This window comes from Megalobrama amblycephala, linkage group LG6, assembly GCF_018812025.1.
Source record: "Megalobrama amblycephala isolate DHTTF-2021 linkage group LG6, ASM1881202v1, whole genome shotgun sequence".
NCBI lineage: Eukaryota > Metazoa > Chordata > Actinopteri > Cypriniformes > Xenocyprididae > Megalobrama > Megalobrama amblycephala.
The window spans coordinates 25,382,275-25,403,591 of NC_063049.1; the positions used below are offsets into that span (position 1 = coordinate 25,382,275).

General features: G+C 36.5%; 1 protein-coding gene across 4 annotated transcripts in view; it reads right to left on the reverse strand.

The window, feature by feature from the left end:
* The window catches only part of tmeff2a (transmembrane protein with EGF-like and two follistatin-like domains 2a), a 77,153-nt gene that overhangs the window by 19,576 nt on the left and 36,260 nt on the right, over positions 1 to 21,317 (reverse strand). For all 4 annotated transcript variants that reach the window (XM_048193564.1, XM_048193566.1, XM_048193563.1 and 1 more), the window contains exon 4: positions 13,942 to 13,968. In XM_048193564.1, coding sequence (XP_048049521.1) covers positions 13,942 to 13,968 — 27 coding nt within the window. The remainder of the gene's footprint in view (positions 1 to 13,941; positions 13,969 to 21,317) is intronic.

The following is a 21,317-nucleotide window of genomic DNA, read 5'->3' on the forward strand; positions in this document are numbered from 1 at the left end:
TTTCGGGCAATGATTGCAAAATTATGGAATGACTGAATCACAAAGTGTTTGTGCCACAAAAGTAGGGATGTGCATGAGTAATTGGCTAAAGCTCAATCCATCTAGCTGGCTTGTAAAAACACTACAAATACTGCAAATTGATTACTTAGAGCTCTTGCATGTGAATCACTGTAATGGTACTCTTCATTTCAAATTTGTTTCTAAACTATGGGCATCTGAGGACAAATATTTTATTTATTTATTTATTTATTTTTTACTGTTTTTATTTATTTATTTTAAACAAAGGGATAGTCTTTTTTCTGTTTGTTTGAAAATGCCATTATTGCTAACTTAATACAACTGATAAAAATTTCATGAATCTGTTATACTCATTATTTTAAAACGTATGTCACTTTCAAAGGACTTGATTACTCAATGCAGAAAAAATGGACGGAATCACGGAATCCAGTCATAAAAATGGAATTTACAGTATAATGTGGAATGTTGCAGAATTTGGCAAATTTTGGATGAATAAATAAAATGTAGGACTGTACACTTTGTTACACACTTAAACAAATTGTGATATGCATTAGCGTCTGTTAATAATAAAGGTCAAAATGGTTGTTATTTAAATATGAAGTCTGCATGTCTACTTGAATAAATTCCACAGGCGAGCAGTTTTCATGACAACCAGTCAAAATAAAAGTTCAATTTAACTTTAACAGTCGAAATAAATAAAAATGATTAAAACTGTACTTTTTTCTTCCATGCTTTAATTTTAACAGTAAACCTCTGTTGTGCAGCACTTCATTTGTTAAAAAATGAAAGGAAATTTCATTTGATTACATTTTTAAAGATTAGCCTTCATTTCATTACTGCCTTTTTTTGATAATACATTTGTATTAAAATATAAAAAAATAAACATTTCATAGGGCCCTGTTAATGCGGCCTTTTTTTTTAAAAAAAATAGTTGATTAGACATGCTTCTTGCTTATTAAAACTGAATTCGACCATTAAATTGTGAAAAAAAAGAGAAAAAAATAAAACGGATTTCATATGGGCATAAAATTAAATTTTTGTTAAACTTTTAATAAACCATTGTTAAATTGTATAAGTTGCATAATTTCAATTAATTAGACATGCTTTTTGATTAGAAGTAACTGTAGCAATGCTTAATCACTGTTAAGCATTGCTACAGTCCCTGGCCCCAAAAAGTTTAAAAATCCCCGCTCCTAACATACATATAAAAATCCCCAAAATGTAATATGACTAAACATTTTGTATATTTCAATGGATGTATATTTCAACATTTGACCTGCAAACTTGTCCAATAAATACAGTAACAGGCTCTCAATGCACCAATCATGTAGTCATCAACTGAGTCTTCACCACATTTGGTCCATTATAACATACTTCACACAAATAAGGCTCAGTGAGTACCCCCGTCCAATTGGGAAAAGCATGTCGTAAAACCCCCTCTGGCACTTTGCCTCTTCTATCCACACCTGACAGCATAGAAGACCTTGCCAATGACCCATTTGCGCATGTAATTACAGCAATCCGCTGACGACAGTGGCACAGAGTGAAGGTGTCTAATTTTGTGGAGTGCTCCCGAGGCTCTTTTCTTCCACTGGCTGACAGCTTTTGGAGAGCATTTTGAAAGCCAGATGAGGGTTTGAATTGGCAAGAGCAGCAAGAGCCAACGTGCGAAATTCAGGAAAGGAGGCCTGTACGGGCTGCCCTTCTTCTAGGGATTAGGAAAGAAGAATTAGGAGAGGAATTATGGCTTAAAACTTCATTTTTTTCTCAGCTTTGACCAGATTAAGAGCTGCTCACTGAAAGTCTTTCATTGAGCGCCTATAAGACCCAGCAGAAGATCTACGAATCGGTTTCACTCTGGGTCATTACACTGCACAAAGGTCAACCGTGTAAAACAAACACAGACCATTTTCCATACCACTCAGAAAGACGATCACATATAAATTAAACGTATACCCCACATAAGCACCAATTCACTTGCATTTGATACAGCTGCACTGTTTCTAGAGCTCTCCGTTATTCTCCCATGAGAAGTGCTGCGAGGTTCAGAGCCTCTTACATTCACACACAAACCAGCATGTGTGCTGATCTCCAGCTCTGACTATGATCTGCCCCTGATGGCACCCATAATAACACTTGTGATGGAGCCGCTTTTAGTAATATAATGGAAGAAGAGTGTAGGGGAAGGAAAGGAGATGAAGAGTAGAGGATGACGAGAAATGAGAGTAAAAACAGGATAGAGAGAACATCAAATGGCGTTTTTGGTATGCAGTACAGAGAACGAAAGAAAGAAAAACAAAACAAGAAAGTAAACATGACAATGATGGAGAGTGTTCAAAAACAGATGAAGGATTAGAGACAAAAAGAGACAGACTGAAAGACACAGAGAGAAAGGGACAGAAAAAAAGCATCTCCAGCAGCTTAGCGGTCGATGTACAGTCAATAAAGTGTCACTTTCTGCAAGCTAAGAAGCCGGCCGTGATGAAGGGATCTGACCAGGATCGAGACTGAAATTAACGTTTGTATTAGTGGCCATATCAACTAGTGGTTTACCCACTGGATGACCTTCCCTAAACCACACTCTCATATTAGACCCTAAGATTTCTTACATGCATCGCTGTGGAAAGAGACTGCTGAATTTTGAAGCTTTAAAGGACGACAGGCTCCAGCTATCTTTTTATTTAAAAAAGCCTACATAATACTGTTGTGTTTCCACTTCCTTGTGGTCTTCATTTTCATAAAATGTCCATAAAAGGCCTATTTATTTAAATTATATACTATTAATGAAAAACAATAAATGAAAAATAACACACTTATCAATTCAAAATCAATTGTTTTAAATGCTACCAGTGAATTAAGGCAGAGATTTGTTAAGGATTACACACACTGGTTCTTTACGGGCATTGATGTTTCATTAAGAACCTTTGGCATCCATTGAGCCTTTTCACTGCACAACAGGTTCTTTATAGTGGATGAAGGTTATTTGGATTATTAAAATCCAAAACAGTTCTTCTATGGCATCCAGTGCTTGAAATGGGCCGGCATTTCCGACATGTTGCTTGGAACGTGTTTTGAACTGAGCATCGGGAGTACTGGAACTTTTATTTTTCCACTTCAAGCACTGATGGCATTGCTTTGAAAACCCTTTTTTGGAGCCTTTATTTATTAATAGTGCATTTAACAGTGTTATTAAATTATTAGTGTTTTCAAAGATTAAATTCAAAGGATTAAGCATTAGATGAAGGCAAAGGAAATCTCAGGCCCTGTTTACACCTGGTTTTAAGATGGTTAGTTTGATCATTTTGGTCGATCGGATCACAAGTGGACGATGCTAAATACAGGGTCCAAAACATTTTGAGCTTGTCCACTTTCGACCAAGTCGAAAACGCATTTGACCAGGCTGCTTTAGTAGTGTAGATGCTCATGTGGTCGAATGCGTTCGAACAGCCACAAAAGACCACCTACTCTCCGCCTACTGACCTAATGCATAAACATTATGGGAAGGGCACTAGACGGGATTCAGAGCGTCTATCAGAGCAGAAACACAAGCTTCTGTTCTCTGTATGCTTTTCGGTCATCTCTGGTTGTGTTCATATGTAAATTGCGTCAGCTTAATTTCGTCCATTGGATCGAAAGATCTGAAAAAGTCCATACATTTACCCACCCATAGATCCTCCCCTCAAAGAAATCAGGACAGAAGTGTTTAAAAGTAGACAAAAGTAGACATTGCACCGAGCACAGTTTTCCAAAATACAGTGCAAAACAACTTTGGGAGTGAGTAATCTGTTAAACGTGCTCGAGCCCGATTTCTGTTGATATGCGGACTATGCTGTTCATACTGATTAAATTTTACAGGACACTAATAAAAGAAACTAGGTATGATGACGTGTGTAATGGTGTAGTAGTGGTGTGCCATTTCTTAGGGGAATATTTTCACCCCTACACCTTGCCACTCTGTTTCAAGGGGCAAGAGGAAGGGCGAAGGGCTAGGTGAGGGAGTATAAAATAGAATTGGGATTGGCCCTTAATGTAAAAATAGAGGAAAGTTAAATATTCAATATCTACATTCAATACTACCAATATACAAACAAATCTCTAATGTGAGCCAATAAACAATATAGTACCAATATACAGTGCATTCCTAAATTCTGTTCTCTAGATAGAGGAAGGATGAGGGTAAAAAAAAAAAAAAAAGTAATTGATAAATTTGGAATTTGAACAAACATGCATTTATTTCATCAACTTGCATTATTCAGGTCCACTTAAAAAGATTGGTATGCCAAAAATAAATCATTTTACATAATATTGATTTGTCCTTTGATCCTCAGAAAGATCCTCAGATGCATTCATCTGTGTGATGTCACAAAGTTGAAGAAGTTCAGAACAAGTTTTACAGTTTAATTTCAATAAATGGATTCAGTACATCAAGCTCTTGTATCTCTAACAATCAAGGAGCATTTGATTTCTTATACTGTGACCTCTTTATGCTCCCCAATAAATTCTCCCAGCACACCCCTTGCTGCAGTGAATCATGTTTATCCGAGCAGAAAGATGCTGGCATCTTGTCTTTCCATCTAAACTCCCAGATACAGTGGGGTGGCACAGAGAGCAGCTGAGATGTCCCAGCTCTGTTGGTGCCAGTCTTTGCCATCGTGCCCCACTAATCCCTCTGGCTCAACAGTGTGAATCTTTCACTCCAGTTTTACCCGCTGATCTTTAGAAAAGTTCCAAATCAGTAGTGCAAGGCGAGCTGCTGGTACACAAGAGCTAGCTAGCTGCTAAAGTCTATTGCAGAGAGGATTCCATAAAATATGACAGAACTAGTTTAATATGTTCTCTTACATAAAAATGCTGTGTTTCATTCACTTTGTCCTGATTGTCTATTTATAAAAGAGCAATGTTATTTTCCCTGAAGCAGATCTTATGAACTCATTTGATGATGAATGATTTAGCAAGGACGACGTGAGGTTTTCCACCTCAGTAGAACAACAACTAGTTTTTCTGTATCAAGTTAAAGGTCATTTCACAACTCAAAGGAATATGAATTCATTGCTCAGAGACCTAAACCAAATTTAGATATTGGCCTTTAACAACATGTGCCCACCAGGGACCTTTTAACACCCAACAGCCAAAGCACAAACGAAAAACAAATGAAAACATATGAAAGAATTTTCACAAGGGATTTTCCTACTTAGCAATCTCACGTTGGTGAGGAGAACCATTAGACCTTAGAACTGCTTGAATCGACTGAGTGAATAACTAAAGATACCTTTACTAAAAAAGTACTTTAAAAGAAACTATTTAAAAAGATAAAATATTTAAAGAGCCTTTAAAAATAAACTATTTAAAATATACCTTTAATAAAAAAATTATTAAAACAACCTTTGAAGATTCTTATAAAGAAAAAAATGCATTTACTAAAATGTACTTGAAAAGAAATGATTTTTAAAAGATACCTTTATTAACAAGAACAACTCTGTATTTGACATTAAAGGATTAGTTCACTTTAAAATGAAAATTACCCCATGATTTACTCACCCTCAAGCCATCCTAGGTGTATAAGACTTTCTTCTTTCAGACGAATATAATCAGAGTTATATTAATAATCACCCTGATGCTCCAGAGCTTTATGATGGCAGTGCACGGAAACCACCCGTTTGAAGCTCGAAAAAAAGAGCATCTATCCATCATAAACGTATACTCCACATGGTCTGGGGGGTTAATAAAGGCCTTCTGATGCGAAGCAATGCGTTTGTGTATGAAAAATATCCATATTTAACAAGTTATAAAGTAAAATATCTAGCTTGGATGGATGCTCTTTTTTTGAGCTTCAAATGGGTGGTTTCCATTATAAAGCTTTGGAGCATCAGGGTGATTATTAATTTTAATTTTAAAGTGAACTAATCCTTTAACTCACATAATCTGTGATTGTGTAATACATGTCCAGGGAGTTTTATTTGTAGTAGACAAATGTGGCTATACCATGTATCAAAGTTTGAGAGATCTACAGCACAAACAACCACTCAGTTACCGATGCTCAAACAAAAAGTGTTACTTCCATCCCCGGTCTCCCCTATGCACGTATATGTGCTTCTCCAAATGTTTTGATAGAATTATTATTTTCTTTTAAAGTGGGATGTAATCAGAAAGGTTTTAGCATAGTAATTGACTGACAGGTGAGTAGGTGGTCCTTCGATGCTATGCATTCTAGTGTAGCACTACACTATAATTTGTGAATGTGGTCACATGTTTCTGACACTGTGTTTGGTTTGAGTGTTCTGATCACTTTGGACCCCATTTGCACCTGTACCCACTGATCAGAAACAGGGCCTAAGTATTGACAGAACGCACTGGTAGTCAATAATCTTAAACCAGCTGCAAAAAGCCTTAAGAAACTGGACAAGAAATTCTAAGATATAATCATCCATTACGCTTCTGGCTCACAAATAACCCATACCATGTTACAGGCATCAACAGAGAAATGTGAAAATCTTTTCCATTTCAAAACACCTCCAGCTCCAGCACAAACTCCAGACTAAAGCCCAACGGAGCTCCTCTTTGCTTCTCGACACTTTCTATTCAAAGACAGTCAAACAAACCAACAACCTCAGCGGATTTTGCAGATGCATCCCAGGATAAATGAGCCTTTAAGAACTGAAAGCTCTATAAACAACCAAGCCATTAGATGTTTACATTTCAAACACCGAGGTTTGTCTCCAAGGAGTTCAGGCTTAGCTAGTTCCAGTAATTTGGGAGCTAGAGACTGCTGTAATGATGGGTATTCCTGCACCACTGAGAGTTGATGGTTTACTGATTTTAACCAGAACAGATTGCAGTCGGTTTGTTTTTAGTGGCACTTAAGAAATGAAGTTCACTGTTATCAGAGAATAGTGTCCTCGTAAGATCCATGACTGGAAAGGGATTAAACTCCTCAAAGATGCAGCCGCTGAAAAACAATTCTATTTTCCCCAGTTATTGTATAAATGCTTCTAGTGTTCCCTTCTGTCTCCATCTTATCTTTCTCTCCATATATTACATTTTCTTTCTCATCTCCTGAACTGTAAACCTCTATGTTCTATGTTGATGGAATTTATTCTGTCTATTGGCAGAATAAATTCAAATATCTCTTTGTGTGTCATATCTGTCCGGTTACTGTACAGTAAGCCAAAATGAACTCTGCTCTTTTCACATTCTCTGTGACCTTGAGGCCATTTTGTCACTTCCTGCCACGGCTCATCAATCACAATGTCTCCTGACCCGTCTAGTGCACTAATCTCCATATAATCCCACCATGACCATGGACGGCTCATCTTTTTCTGTCTAGTGTGATTCCTGTTCATCCTCTCTGTCTCTTTCCCACTTTCTCCAGCCAGCCCATATCATTATATTGTATTTTCCAAAATACATTTTAATAGAAATCCCCTTCTGCCTCAAGGATGACCCACATTAAAACAGCACATTTATTTTTGAGCGACAGAAGGTTTACACAGCCCCCAATGCACCTTTGTCTCATTTGATTTGGCTCCTTCCACATGTGCCTGAGATTTACATTTCATCTGCGGAGACCCTGACTATATTAATAACTCTGGAGGTATTTATCAAAGCTCGGAACGAATCGTGAATGAGTAGATGCTGCCATAAAATGATTGCATTTTCCCTGTTGTTGGGTCTGGAAATAGCTTAGTCTCTGAAACATTTTTTCACAAAGGCAACAAGGGTGAATCTGTGTCTTGTTTGTGATAAGAACAAAAGAGGAATATGAAGTCATTTCCATTTTCAATGCTATTTTTAGTTATGTTATTTACTCAATTATATTACTAGATACTACCACCTAGCTATCTACCAACTAGAAACAGCATGTTACCATGCTAAATAATAGCTCATTGACTAAAGCAATGTTCTTCATGGACCAGAAACTGTTCTAAATCAAATCATAACTGGACATTAAAGCCTACTACTATAACTTCTAGAATGTTTGTAACCAAGCAGATCTCTATCTGTTTTTCCTCTTTATGTTTTGTTAGTTAATATAACAAAGCTTTATATGTTTTAATCGATTATGAGCCAAGCTTTCATGCATTGTGTCACATATTGTGAATTAGTTACTGGTAACGTTTTCCTACACAGTATTTAGAGAGTGTGGAAAAAAAAAACTTTCCATAACAGAAATAATTCTTATGATAATATTAATTTTACTCAGTCAGATTAACTCTAACAGTTAAATTAAAGGTACCATCCTTCAGTTATCGTTTCCAAATAGGTTTCAGCCAGTGCTTATTTGTAATTTGCTGGTAAAAACAGCAATTAAAAGGTGCTGTGACTGACACATACGTACAATGACATGACAAAAACGGTGATAACACAATTATAAGAGCGTCATTCACAAGTTTCTGCACATCCCTAACCACAGCCTGCTATATTATTTTGTCATGTATGCAGCTAAGTTGAGACCAAATACTATTTAGTTGATCAGTGACATTCTCTCTTACCAAAGATGATGTTGCCTCTTCCATTACATCGATTTCTGACTGATCTAACTCCCGTTGCTTGTGTCTGCTATCCAGATTAGCATTAGCAGAATTGACAAGGCTGCAGTTCGATCTTCTAGGGATCTCTATTTAGATCAGAAACACTTTCAGCTTTACTCACAGATTTGAAAAATGAAAATATGCTTGTCTATTTGATATTATATTTTTATTGGAATAATTTGTCAGGTATAAACATTCTCTCCAAACGTTCCGCTGCAGGCAAAAAAATAAGCAGTAAGCACCAACCCATGAAAGTGTTTTTGAACTTAAGAAAGCTGTTTGGTCAAAAATATATACAGTACAATACCAAAAATCAAAAATTTGACATTTACCGGAACAGGGTCCAGCTCAAATTAAGCACTGGTTTCAGTCTTCGATACCGTATCTAAACTCAATAATCCAAGATAAAACACCCTCTCACTGAAGCTAGGTTATGGACAAGATATCCCAGTCCGAGAGCTTTTCAATATGGCTTTTTTTTTTTTTTTTTTTTTTTATCAGATGAACCTATAAATTATATCCGTTGTGTTGTTTTAAAAGCCTTTTCTAGCCGCAATGCAAGATACTGATAAACACTATGTATAACTCAGTAAGGACTGCAGTACAGAAACAGTGCACATGTTCACACTCAGCTTGAATGTTAAGCACACAAACTCTGAGCACAGCCAGACACTTTTCCTTAGTCTTCACCTCCCATTCCAGACGGCACTGCGCCCGTCTTTATCGCAGCAGCTGAAATGGGGAGATTAGATTATTCTCTTTCTCATTCCTCTAAGCTTGTTACCATGGCGATACCATGGTGACTGAGGAAGGTCCTCACCCGGAGACGGCTGTGCAGCTGACTGTCGTCACCTCAGGAATGTGAGGTCATTAATTTCCCTCCGGTAAAAGCTGCAGAGTGTTTTAGATCATTTTAAGGCACGACTTAACAACCATTTTTATGTGAAAGTTCAAACGCGGTCGACCGCAGCTGCAAAGACTAAATAAATACACAACGAAAACCCAAAGCACACAAACCAACTCCCTTAAAGACTGCCTCCTGTGACTGTATTGTCTGTATTGATTATAGAAAATCTACCAAAATTAAATACATAATGGATCCTTGAAGCAGAGCCCTGGATACACAGTAAATGGATTTCATTTGGAAGTAATTAGAAATAATGAAGTGCTGGTGGAGCCGTATTGCTGCAGTTTTGACAGCCGGAGTGATACAGCGATTAATCATCGAATAAAATCAGGCTTTACAGAGATGGAACAAAGATATTTGCTTCTTGAATTAAAAGCAAGAAAATATATTAAATAAATAAAAAAGTAGATCGAATTGTTTAGTAGTTAGTTCCGTCAGGAGAACACAAAAGGAGAAAACTAGCGCTCAGTAAATTAACTTATTGAGATCTAATGAGGCAATTCTCAGGGGATTTTTCCAGTATTTTTCCAGGACTGTCTTAAAACATTAGGACTGCAATTAAATGTAATTAAGCAACAACAAAAATACCATTTAATGTTTTAAACAAGGGGTCAATATTTGGCTGGTTACCATGAGCCCATTAGCCCCTGCTGCTAGACGTCATAACTGCACCATCTTTTTCCATTGATGACCATTCAAAACTATCTGTATATTAATGTAATGCAATTTCTTTGTGTGCAAATATTTGTAATTAAGTACATATTTTATCAGTGCCTGGTGTGTTTGTGGGGGTATATCCGTGTACTTCCCAGGTATTACAGTACTCCTTGAAATCCAAAGACATGTGCTACTGATGAGCTGGTGATGGGAATCGTTATATATAAATAACTTGGTGACTAAACTTCAGTAGAATCAGAATGTTAACTGCTATGAAAGGTTTGATAATCAGCAAACAGCAAAATCTCTTGCCATCAACCATAATAATCTTCTATTTCTCTATAGTCTAGAGCAGGCTTTCTCAACCCTGGTCCTCGAGGGCCACTGTCCTGCAGAATTTAGCTCCAACCCTAATCAAACACACCCGAACAAGCTAATTAAGCTGTTCAGGATAACTTAGAAAGTTACAGGTAAGTGAGTTTGATCAAGGTTGGAGCTAAACTTTGCAGGACAGTGGCCCTCGAGGACCAGGGTTGAGAACCCCTGGTCTAGAGTGTAAAAAGTGTTATTCTGCATGTAGCCTGTCAGACTCATGGAGCTCAGGGAGCTCAAAAGGCCTGAGAAGCTTCTCTCTCTGCTTTGCTGTAAGTGACCAGAAACCTCCAGGCCCAGTAGGCAATCCATATGATTTATCTGCAGCCATTGAAATACATTTGATTTTTATCACACCGTTGGTGCTGTGCTTACCTTAATGCCCTTCTCTCTCACTCTCTTTCTGTTCCATCCATAAACTGCAATCATTTCTCCCTTCTCTTACCCCAGCCTTTATCGCCCTCATCTTTCTCTTCCTCCTCTTTACTTATCTTTCTCTTTATCAGCCTTCCATTTCTCTTTCCTTCCCCTTTCCTTTCTCCACTCATTTTATCGATGTGCACGTTCTCTGGTCTCTTATCACTCTTCTTTTGTCTCTCTATCCATATTTTCTCCTCTCCCCTCATCGTCTTGTCTTCTCCACGTTCACTACATTGTATCTATTTTCCCGGTCTGCAGAGAGCTATTTAAAGGCATTTGTTTAACAAATTTCTGCACATTCTCAGTTGGCATACTTGGTAAATGAGAAATTCATGATGAATTAAGTCCTTCATAAACACTATTCGGCAGGAGAAGTTTTCTAAACCAGGACTTTACAAACTTTTGTCATGGATCCCAAATATAATAGTTATGAACACCCATTTATACTGTGTAAGTGCAATATTATAAAGACAACATGCTGTTTGCAAAATAATTGGCTTTTATATTGTTACTAAACTGAAGCCAACATTAACTATTACAGTATTATCTAGAAAATATTGTATTCTCTTTTCTAGCCACTATTAGAGTGTTATACAAGCTTGAAGAGAACATTATCTTGCTATTTTACTGTATTTTTGATCAAATAAATGCAGCCTTGGGGCCAGATATACTAAACGGGGCAAATAAGCGTGAGAGCGCAATTCTAAAAAAGCTCCAATGTGAGTGGAAAAGTTCTGTGCATGATCTACTGACGACGTGCAAATTTTGTTTCCGTGCCTTTCAGCGCTAATTTTTCACTGATTGTCTTTAGTAAATCCTGACAGTAGATTTTTAATGCCAAAAGAGGGTTTGTGTTGGCGCAAGCTATTAGTATATCTGGCCTATAGTGAGCATCTTTCAAAACTATTAAAAAAATCTTACTGGCTCCAAACTTTTGAATGGTACTGTATATATGAAATTATAATGTTATAATTATAAATTATAAAGGGGTCATGAACTGAGCATTGTTTTATAATGTTTCCTGGGGTGCACATAATGTTGGTATGCCTTTTAAATCAAAAATTTAGAAATAAAAGGCATTTTTGCTACCCTGATTTTAGCCCTCTTATTTGAACGCTCTCTTTTAAGGGGCGTGTCTGCTGTCAGACTTCAGTGTAAACGCCCACTGCTGTGATTGGCTAACATCTTTCCATTTGAAATAGCTAAGTATTACTCTCTTTAAAACTTTTAGCACATTTTTACTATTACAGCTCTCAGGGCTAACTAATCATGAAAAGTGTTGGCATTATATTTAGATATTGGCATGAAAAGTTGCAGTGATGAGCATGTAGCTGATCACAGACATGTTGTTGAGCGCATGAAAACAGTGATCTCATCATTGTAACTCAATTTCTGCACACTAATGAATACTTTCATCGTAACTAACAGTGCAAATGCATTGTAACTAAGAGATTCACTGAAAAAAACGTTAGTTTTAAGGTGTGTCCAGAACTCAGTCACTAAACTTGCACTGCTTGACTGACAGCTCCAGCGATTGCAAAGGGAGCATTCTTTGATCACTTTCTTTATGTAATTTTATCACCGCTTAAATAACAGATTATTTTCATCTTACTAAGAGAAACAACGTGAAGTTGACCATTTAGTCACTGGTTTGATTTACTGACACAGACAAAGAGCATTTGACTGTACATGAATAATTACATATCAGATCAGGCATTAGAACAGTAGGAGTACCTCAGTTACTTACATGCTGTTGCATTACTGTCAAGTCCATATCATAAAAGTCTGTTTGCAAAGTGCCGAAATGCAATTGATTTACCAAAGAATCCACAGTGAAATCGCGAATACAAATAAATAATGCTCAAACGAGACATTCACATTGTTGAAAATAAATAACCATATTCCTAGCATTAGGATCCTTTGAAAGGTAATGTTATTTTTGTCCTGTATATATTCTTTCCTCCTAATCTCATAAAAACACCAGTGGGCGGTGCTAACGTTGCAATGATGAAGTAGGTGTTGATTTCTTCTGCGGAGATGGCGTTTCACCTATCTATGTTGACATTCTTATAGTACAATGACCACTTATATATCAAAAGCTCAAGGAAAAGTTGATTTCTCAATTCACGACCCCTTTAAAAATTAGTGTGAGAATCTCATGTCTGATGCTGCTACTACAATTGATGTTCTGACACAATTGATGTCAATAATCAGTATTTAACCCACCAACTATTATTTATAAAAAAAAAAAAAAAAAATAGCCATAAGGATTCATTTTATAATGAAGATAGAACAGGCAGCACAACAAGAAATTTAGCTTTAGTTACAGTGTTCAACATATATAAGTTGGACATAAGTCCAAATATATTGTGAAACTACTATGAAAAAATAATATACCCCAATCACAGACATTCCTATCCTATCCGGGATTCAGTTTCTCTAAAAACTCCAGAAGATTAAAATCACGAAGTACTGTGAAATATAAATGTACCTAACCTCCTCAGGGAAAATAGTCCTGTCCAAATGACACATATACCAACCAAGCTGCTGCTATTTGCAAAAAGCACGGACCACATCTAGCAAACAGGAAATGGCTGGCAAAATAAGACCACAATAAGAAGCAGTATGCATGGGGGATGTTACAGCACTCAATTTGCGTATGTGGCCTGTTCGGTCAAGAGAGAGGAATAAAAGGGTTGACTGGAAGAGTGAGAGATTAAATCAAAGAAGAGTGACACATTTTAAGTGATGCTAATATACAGCTCGAGCCGCAGACTGTTCTACTGTCAGTCAGACATTGCACTTTGGGGGAAGAGTGTAATAATTCTGTTTCTCTGAACAATACGTGAGTGGGCGTAATTGAATCTCAGTTTCAGTGGGCGGCTTGTGGAGGAGAGCAGATGACTGCTGACAGGCTGAGAGGAAGTGAGTGTGTGTTTATGAGCATCATTTGTGGGGAAGTGTAAACAAGTGCAGAGTGATTTAATGAGCAGCATGCACACAAATTCAGGTGTCCAAATGGGAAAAATGTTGCCTTACCTTCATCTCCTGATCCTGAACCAGCATCTGTAAAACACAAAAAAACAGATCATTAGATCAATGTCTTCTCCAAAGTCTTTACATATTTTTAGTGAATCCAATAAGGGTCAAAATTGATACAGGTTTTACTGCACGTAAAACTAATTTAGAAAGCATTTTCTTGTTCTTTATCATTATTATGCATGCCATTTTTAAGGCTTTGTTAACTGAGAGACCAATATTTAGCAACCAATATTTAACAGCAATATTTAAAGTCCCCCTGTAGTCAATAATTTTATAACTCATCTTCACCAAAATGACATATTTAAAGAAATTTTCCTGTGAAAAAAATTTCTTCATGCCTTAAAATAGCTTGAATGTAACTCTACACACTTGCCTCATTTAATATATGCGGATCAATGAATAAGCAAATTAGCTCCGCCTCCACTCAATCGCACAAGCTCAGAGATCCACTCGGTCAACTTACTGAGGTAAACCCTGCACAATGGTATCGTTCTTTTCAACATTTGACACATAACGGTAATTAATATGTTTAGCCTTTTGCTTGACTATGTTATTAAACAGCTAATAATGTATTGCTAATGTTACACAAACCATGTTCCTGTTCGTCATCTCAGAGTCAGACAGCTGCCTTCTAACAATCAGTATCCTTACAAAGGAACAACTCAGAATGCCGGTGAAGAAAGGCATGTAGTTCATCATAACATCGAAATATACATCATATACCCACTATATTGCTAAATCTACATGATTTTTCATATCAACAGAAAAAAATACAGAGACAACCTGGCTTCTCTCGAGACTCCCCTGCTAGTTTGCTGTTAATGATATGCTAAAGCCTGCCGGCACATTGACGTGATTGGTTACAAGTTTGTGACGTCACAGACACCAGCGGGTTTGAGACTGTCTTTTTTTCATTGCAGTTTTAAATAGAAAATACTCAGCAATGGTGCTGACACAAGAATTTGTGGCTTGTCTTAAAGCATATTAAAAACACCATATAGACAAATAAACATAAAAAACTTGGTTTTCACCACAGGGGGTCTTTAAATGAACTGCAATAAACTAAAAGGTTGAAATAAAGTCTTAGCCCTGTACATGAGCTGGACTGGCCATACGACCAGGGTGTTTCCCTGCTACAGCCAGAGACTCTGGGATGGGCACAAACATCCCCAATGACCTTACATATAGGACAAGCGATTTGGAAAATGGATGGGTGAATGGATAAACTATGTACATTATTGCACATCTGGGTCTCTGGGTCTGGGCATACTATCCCAATATACAGTAGAGATACAGTTTTGTGTAACTGTGGGAGGATTAAAGGTGAATATGTGACCCATTTGGCTTCTGTAGGCAGAAGTGGGCTGCACAAATGATACAAGAGGGAGATATAACAAATGCACACACACTTAGATTCACCACAGTCTGATTTAGATTCTATGTTTCAACTTAAACCATAGAAACTATAACCCTTCTGCCCACCCTTTGTGCATAACAACAACAGGATCCTGGGCATCATAGATTTATTGCCACATTATTTGTGACTCTAAAATCAAGTATCATAATGTAAATGATGCTTGGATCATTACTTTTGTACCTGGATATAAAAGTACAAAAAGACACTCAAGTGAAAATGAGGGAAGGATAGCGAGATAAAACCATGCATATGCATCTTCAAACACACACACACACACACACGCACACGCACACGCACACACACACACACACACACACACACACACACACACACACACACACACACTACAATTTACATGTGTAGGACTGTGTTAGATCAAGCATAAATAACATCCTCAGAGAAAATAAAATGAATCCATTTTAAAACATTACATTTTAAGATTTTTTTCATCTGTACAATGCACATCAATTTTAATATAAAAAATGTGACCACCTTGTTCCCAGCGATATTTTTTTTTTCACCTATGGAACCACACTCTCACACACAGAAGTTCAAACTGGTTTATTTGCTGTCACTTTTTCTAATTACCTCACAGTTACATTCTTGAAACAGAGACGTGTCGCACACAATCTGTCTTTGACCATCTGAGAGATGCTCTCTAGCCATCTGGACATGAAACGCTCAGCTTTGGCTTTAATACAAAGAATATGCCTAAACCTGTCAAAATATTTTCACCTATATATTTGATATGCTTGCACAATCACCTGTGTGTATAAAAGGGAGAAATGTATAAAATTTGAAAATATGAGTAATATTAACTCTGTAAAGCCTGACATATAAATAATAGTTATGTGATCAATAGTTTTGTAATCAAACAGTCAATTAAAAAATTAGACAAAATATGTACATGTATTTATTATTAATAATTAATAATTAATAATGTGGTAGAGAGAACATTATTAAAATCTCATTGATTTTCATTATAACAAAGACAGCAGGCTTCATATAAAATACGTATAACATCAATTCCCACCCTATATATCTTAATTCATTTAAATATAATTTGATGATAATGTTTTATTTTATTCATAAGTATCTCTAAATAAATATTAGAATATGTTTTAAATATGATATGGCTTTGTAGAGTTAAATTGATTCAAAACTAAACAACTAAAGAAGTGTAATGCATAAAAATAAATAATCAATTATAATGTTCCATCCTTGTGTTCAATTCAACATTCCTAATAAAAACAGAAGACCTACAAGGCAAAAACATATAAATGCATTAAACAGAACCAAAGAATCTAACCTGAAGCATTGGGTCAAAAAGTGGAAAACTTTCAACAACCTTAAAAAATCATGAAGTTCCCTAGTACATCAAAAAGACTATTTCACAGTGAGGCTGGAAGAGTAAAGCGAGACGAACAGCCTGTTTCTCGGCACACTTCTTCCTGTGAGACTGGACTCTGCTGAGTCTGCAGGCACGAAACAATGGCAGGAGTCTTATTAAGTGTAAGAGACCTTTGTTTCTCATTCAGAGGTATCAGCAGGTTACGCATCTCCTCTGCCTTTGTCATTTATCAGGAAGAATGTGTGATGAGGTGACTTTGCACTTTTCCTCGGGCTCCCACGATGCCACAGGTTGAGCGAACTTGAGCTTGTGGCTCAGAGGCAGATGGTCTCTGTCAGCAGAGACAAATGCAGCTGTGATTTAACATGCCACGGCCGCTGTTACAACACACAATTAACTATTTCAAGAACAGCATGCTTGACCGACATGTGCATCAAGTAACATCGGTACCAGGTGCAAAGAATTATTGTTTTATCAATAAGGCCTGTTGAGCTGTTTATGTGAATGTTTTGAGACAGAAATAGACATTTCTTGGAATATGAAGCATACTTCCTGCATGTAGAAAGCTACTTTAGCACTACATAGAGTGCGATTGCACAGAAAGGCTATCTTAACCTCCATTTCTAATGTAGAAAATGACATGCCTTCTCCTCTCTACAGTCACGCACCACTAAGCTAATGGCTAGCTGCCCTGTGCCGCACTGAAAACTCAATATAAGCACTGGCCCGTCTCCTTAATCAGTGCATTATTCACACTGATCTTACAGCAGCACAGCAGTGAACTCGCTACCATTTGCGAGGTAAATAGCCCACTTATCAATGCCAGAAAAAAGAGAGAAGCATATACTCACCTCTGTGATACTTTCTCAATATTTGGCACATTTAGCCTTCTGAAAGTTTCAGTGGAGCACAGCAAGGACTCATTTTGGGAAACTAAGCTTCAGTCAAATTTTAGTAGGCAAGTGTGATGGAGGAGAGGTTTGATACAGTAATGGAAGTGAAATTACCTAGTGGGACAAGGGAATAACAGGATTTCACTCAACAGTATTGTAAGTGACTGTTGGTGAATGGCATTACAGCTAATTTAGTGAAAATGCTATACTAACTCGTAGACTTTAAATATTACCTACAATTTTAATGCTCACACTAGACTAGTCTGAATTGAAGGATTGTAACTGACAAGCACAATGGCTTTTTGATACCATTCAGCACCATTTAACACATGCGGAATGGTATTCAGCACCATGGAGAGCACCAAAGACAGGCCCAAATCTGAAAACTTCTTTCAAAAACATTAAAAAAATCTTACTGACCCCAAATCTATCTATCTATATATATATACAACTACAATTGCTTAATGTTTACACTGCTTTATGGAGTTGTATTCATATACAGTATATATATGTATATATATATATATATATATATATATATATATATATATATATATATATATATATATATATATATATAGGGCTGTCAAAATAACGCGTTAATTTCGATTAATTAATCTGAGAAAAAATAACGCGTTAAAAAAAATAACGCAGATTAATCCACTCCGTATTGACCTTTGAACCTGGAGCCGTTCTAGCTACCATTCGACTGTAAAATGAAGGAGGGAGACGACTGCTGCGCTGACGGACAGAACGAGCAGAGCTCCTCCCTCGTGCGCGCGAGCTCTCTTCAAAGTAAGCACCGTCTTTGCACTCTCTCTACCTCACACATAATAATAAATCAACTGACACAATGCTAAAAGTTCGTAAGACCGAATCCATGTTTCACGAGGCGCATTCGGAGAATGTTTTTCCTGAATAATAGTGCTCAAAAGAACGTCACCTCATCTTCTCTGACAGGCACCCTGCACGTGCAGCTGACATAAACGACACTTTCAGTAAACAAAAAGAAAATCCTATCAAGTGGTGAAGTGTTTTCTGTGTTGACAAATCTTTTGCGATGTCCTAATAACATGTCGCGAACAACTCTGAAATGAGAACATAAGTGTGCTTTCCCCATTCAGCAAGAGTGGTTAGTAAAATTTGCCTTAATAATCCACAATATTTTCAGGTTATTTAAATGAAAATGTGTAGTAAATTAGGCCTACCTATAAAATCAGTTAGCTTAGACTGGAGTGAGGTGAAACCAGAACAAAGCAAGTTGTTGTTAGCTAGGTGCATTCAATTGTAAATGGTAGAAAATTATATTATTAGTTAATATAACTTCTAAATGCTACTTTTTAATACTTTTCAGGTTTAGCAAAAAAGCATCTTCTCTTACAAAGCTATAAAATCACTTTTTTCCCCCTTTTTTTTGCAAAGAGGGCAAGAAAGAATTACAGTGAGAGTGACTTTATTGTCAGTATCAGGCTCGCAGATCATGTGGGTAGGGCACTTTTTACTGTTTGTGTGGATGACCACCGAAGACCATTGTTGACCCAGGAAAAACCCTGCATTGATTCATTTGAACTGAAATATTTAATACTTTCAGAGCAAAAATTACGTATGCGATTAATTTAGATTAATTATTCACAGAGTATGTAATTAATTAGATTAAAAATTTTAATCGATTGACAGCCCTAATATATATATATATATATATATATATATATGAATACAACTCCATAAAGCAGTGTAAACATTAAGCAATTGCAGTCTGACTTGTAAACATCATTTTTCATAGTGTAACTTTAATAACTCAAAAACCTACATAATTTAATGTACAAAAACTGTGACAGATGAATGCTTTAACACGTGACTGTCCATGTTTACATGCCAATAACATTTCTTAAAGCCACAGCAGCATTTATTTCTAAGACTCAGAGAAATAGTGGAAAATATGACAAACTAAAATATGACAAAAATTTAATATGATGTGATATGACGCCTTTAATACTTCTCCGGTTATTACAATCAATGTTCTATTTCCTGGGGCATGAAGGAGCTCGCTTTTAGTTATGATATTGATGTATGAATGAAGACAGAGGATCCAAGTTGCAACCAGCCTTGGAGAAATAAAGAAAATAGCAGAGTGTGATACACTTCACTTATCTCCATAGGTCATCTGTCAGCTGCCGGATCATTTGCCAGGGAATTAGTGGAGAGGAAATCAGTGTCAAAGAGTTAGATGAGCTTGTGGAAGCATCAGAACTGTGAGGCAGTCCATTTCTCTGTCTCTTTCCTCAACGCCCTCAGGGCTGAAAGTGTGAAAATCTCATCGGGCTATGGATATATTCTTTTGGTCTAACAAAAAGTTCTTTTTATACAGAAATCACTCAGCAAGGTTTCAGGAAAATTACATTTTTTGTTCAACCACATAATTTAATCCTTGGCATAATGATGTGTGTAAAATTGTACTATTAAATCTGAATTGAACATAGTCAGAATGAAATTGGTAAGGAATTACATAGGTCTGTTGAGAATGTCTGTTGGCCATGAGGTTTGGATTATGAGCTATATACATTCCTAACAAACTGACACACCTGAGTCTGCTGATCTAAGATCCTTCTTTCTATAATATATGACTTTGTGGTGAAATACTCTGTTGACCTTGTTTTATAGTTTGGCTGGAGTTGTTCAACTATAATTTAAAATCGAGATTAGTGAGACTGATATATATACTACTGTTACATATACATACTACAAAATTGTCAATACGATTAAAAAAAAAAAAAAAAACTTTCATTCAGCAAGGATACAATAAATTGATGAAATGTGACAGTCAAGATATTTATAATATTACATAAGAATTATATTTCAAATAAATTGTTCTCTGAAAAAAAAAGTTAATAATTTAAATTCTTTTTCACAATATTACTGTTTTTACACAAAGAAATGCACCCTTGGTGAGCCATACCAACCACAAATTTTGAATGGAAATGTATCTTGCAATGTATATAACTTTTTTTTTAAAGATAAATAATCTAAGCAATTAAACCCTGACTTATATATAATAATATATGTACTTAATTAGATCATTCAATAGCCAAGGAAATGAAGAAATATTTACAAAGTACCAAGCTAGCTGTTACAGGCACTTAGGAAGAACTATTTGCCAGATTTGTGAGGTTCATAGAATCAAACCATTGAAAGTTATTGAAAAACTTCAGTTTTCTGAGACACTTTAGAAGTAACTAAACTATGTTTTTCAGTTATATCCATGAGGTACTTAAACTGGACTTGTCTGATGTACACTCAATTCATGAACGTAAAGTGTGAAATAAAAGCAAATGACGACAGGAAAGCGTTCAGAGACAGACAACCAAACAGAGAGATGATGAGAAATGATTCAGTAGCGCCATTCAAGCATCACAGAGACAAAGACTCTTGTTTTCTGCAGCTTGTTTCAGTAAATTAGCTTTTAACTTCCAGAGCACCTACAGACAAGTACATGCTCGCATATTCAGGAATAGATGAGAACCAACATCCTGCTGGGATTGAATTATGACTTTACCTGTATACACACAAACAGGCACACACGGCGAGAAGAGAACATTTTTTTCTCTGGATGCTCCATAAGCACAATACTCGCCTCCCACACTCTCTTTCCTCCCTAGAGATCATTTTTAGAGGTTTCACTGTGTTTAGGCACTGTTTAATGGAGTCTGACTCA